Raw genomic sequence first — 1690 nt, forward strand, 5'->3', positions numbered from 1 at the left:
TGTCAATAAATTTGACCGTGTAAGGTCCGCTTTACTGATGCACTAGTCATCAGTCCAGACTACCTTTACATAAACATACCCTGGTGCAAACAGTTTAATATGCAACGAGCACCAAAAACACGGAATATTTCCCCATATCGAAAGTCCGTCCACCTTGGATGTACCGGTCTTGTTCATAATGCCCTTTATTAATATTTGGACAATTCTGCCACCTGGGTCGGTGACCTATGAAGTTCGATGTTTCTGGAGCTGTCATTAGCCGATGCTTTCCCTGGTTTCAATATTTTCTGTTCTTGGTAGAGATTTGCACAACGCAGGAGAAATCACCGCAACAGAAAGTTATTCTCGTCGAAATTCTAGTAAGGCATCCATCCGTGTCATCATGAGTGCAAAGGTAGCCACTGACTGAATTATTTCTATACACAAAGAGTTGTTAAAAATAAAAATATTCGTTTAACCTTTCATTACGTAATTATTTTGGCTGCATTCATTGACCACGATCAATTGTCCCATCTTTCAGAATGTCGCCCAGCTATTCCTGCGGAACAGTCGCCAGTTCTCCAGAACCTCAACAGCCTCATCCAGCGAGGTCGCCGAGGGTTACAAGAAACTGAAGCACGTCCAGGAGCAGTTCCAGGTGAGTAACGGAGACTGGTTTTCGTGTTATTGCTTGCTTCAAATCATCTGAAACAATTATTCTTGCCCCCGTAGAAACATGATGGTCTGCCAGTACACTTGAAGCGTGGCGCCGTGGATAAGATGCTGTTCGGTCTCACCACCGTGCTGTGCGGAGTAGCCATCGTAGGAATGGGCAAACTTATCTACGAGCTTTCCTACCCAGCCCCCGCGGCCGAGGACGAATAAATGTGAGGGCGCGCGCTAGATGAAACACAGTTGCAGAGCAGTAGTCAAAATTGTTAAAACCAGCATTTATTGCGTCGGTATGATTGGCTTTAGAATCGGTTGATACGGGATTATAAGCGAAACAGTGAAGCATTTCAATGCCAATGGGTCAAATAATAATTCCATTTAAAATGCACTTACGATCAGTAGTTTGCAGGAAAAAAGTGTCTAATTGTATTATTTTTATAAGAGGCTGCCAATAAATGTTTGTTTTGAGCAATGCGACATAATATGGATTATCGTTTTTATTCGGCCAAAACTTCTATGAATCGTTAAAAAACTCACTTCAATTTTCAGCAACATAATTGGACTTGGTCCGAACCAGCCGAAGGTGTCGTATACCGAAAATTCAACTAAATCCAAATTAAAATGGCAAAGAATCGTCAAATTCGTGAGAATTAAAACCTTTTATCTGTGATTCATTTCAATTTAAAGTTCTATAACTCTATAAAAACACCCTATGAACATCTCTACTACGGAAAATTGTCAAGTACAGTTACTTATTGTCAATTTGTTACTCTGCTCCCATGCGGATCTGTTGCATTTTTGGAGAGCTTTGAATTTGTGAGGGCACTCACATTTTCAAAATGGTCAATATGATGAAGAATCATCCGATGACGAGAGGCAACTGCTTCCTAAGCATAAATTCGCTGAACTCCTCGTAGAGAAAAGCCTTAAGATAACAAATTTCGTTTCATTCTCAAATTTACATATTTGAGAACATCCAACTTTCAGCGCTTATGGGTCAGTCATTTCTTGATGGATTCACTTACACCAATCGATTTTG

At 40.6% G+C, this 1690-nt stretch overlaps 1 protein-coding gene across 1 annotated transcript; it reads left to right on the forward strand.

Moving 5' to 3' along the window:
* The first annotated feature begins 233 nt into the window (after window positions 1–233).
* LOC129762228 (cytochrome c oxidase subunit 7A, mitochondrial) lies at window positions 234–1135 on the forward strand. Its single transcript, XM_055760293.1, has 3 exons — window positions 234–394; window positions 521–637; window positions 712–1135. Exons 1-3 carry the CDS (start codon window positions 263–265, stop codon window positions 862–864), a joined length of 402 nt encoding a protein of 133 aa, XP_055616268.1. The 5' UTR covers window positions 234–262; the 3' UTR covers window positions 865–1135.
* The last annotated feature ends 555 nt before the right edge of the window (window positions 1136–1690 follow it).

Source organism: Toxorhynchites rutilus, chromosome 1 (genome assembly GCF_029784135.1).
Source record: "Toxorhynchites rutilus septentrionalis strain SRP chromosome 1, ASM2978413v1, whole genome shotgun sequence".
Lineage (NCBI taxonomy): Eukaryota > Metazoa > Arthropoda > Insecta > Diptera > Culicidae > Toxorhynchites > Toxorhynchites rutilus.

What these genes read in the sequence shown, in the direction of transcription:
- LOC129762228 (XM_055760293.1), top strand. Translation starts at nt 263, where the DNA reads ATGCTTTCCCTGGTTTCAATATTTTCTGTTCTTGGTAGAGATTTGCAC. An exon ending in GTGTCATCATGAGTGCAAAG is followed by an intron (nt 395 to 520) that starts GTAGCCACTGAC and finishes CCCATCTTTCAG; the next exon opens with AATGTCGCCCAGCTATTCCT. An exon ending in ACGTCCAGGAGCAGTTCCAG is followed by an intron (nt 638 to 711) that starts GTGAGTAACGGA and finishes TTGCCCCCGTAG; the next exon opens with AAACATGATGGTCTGCCAGT.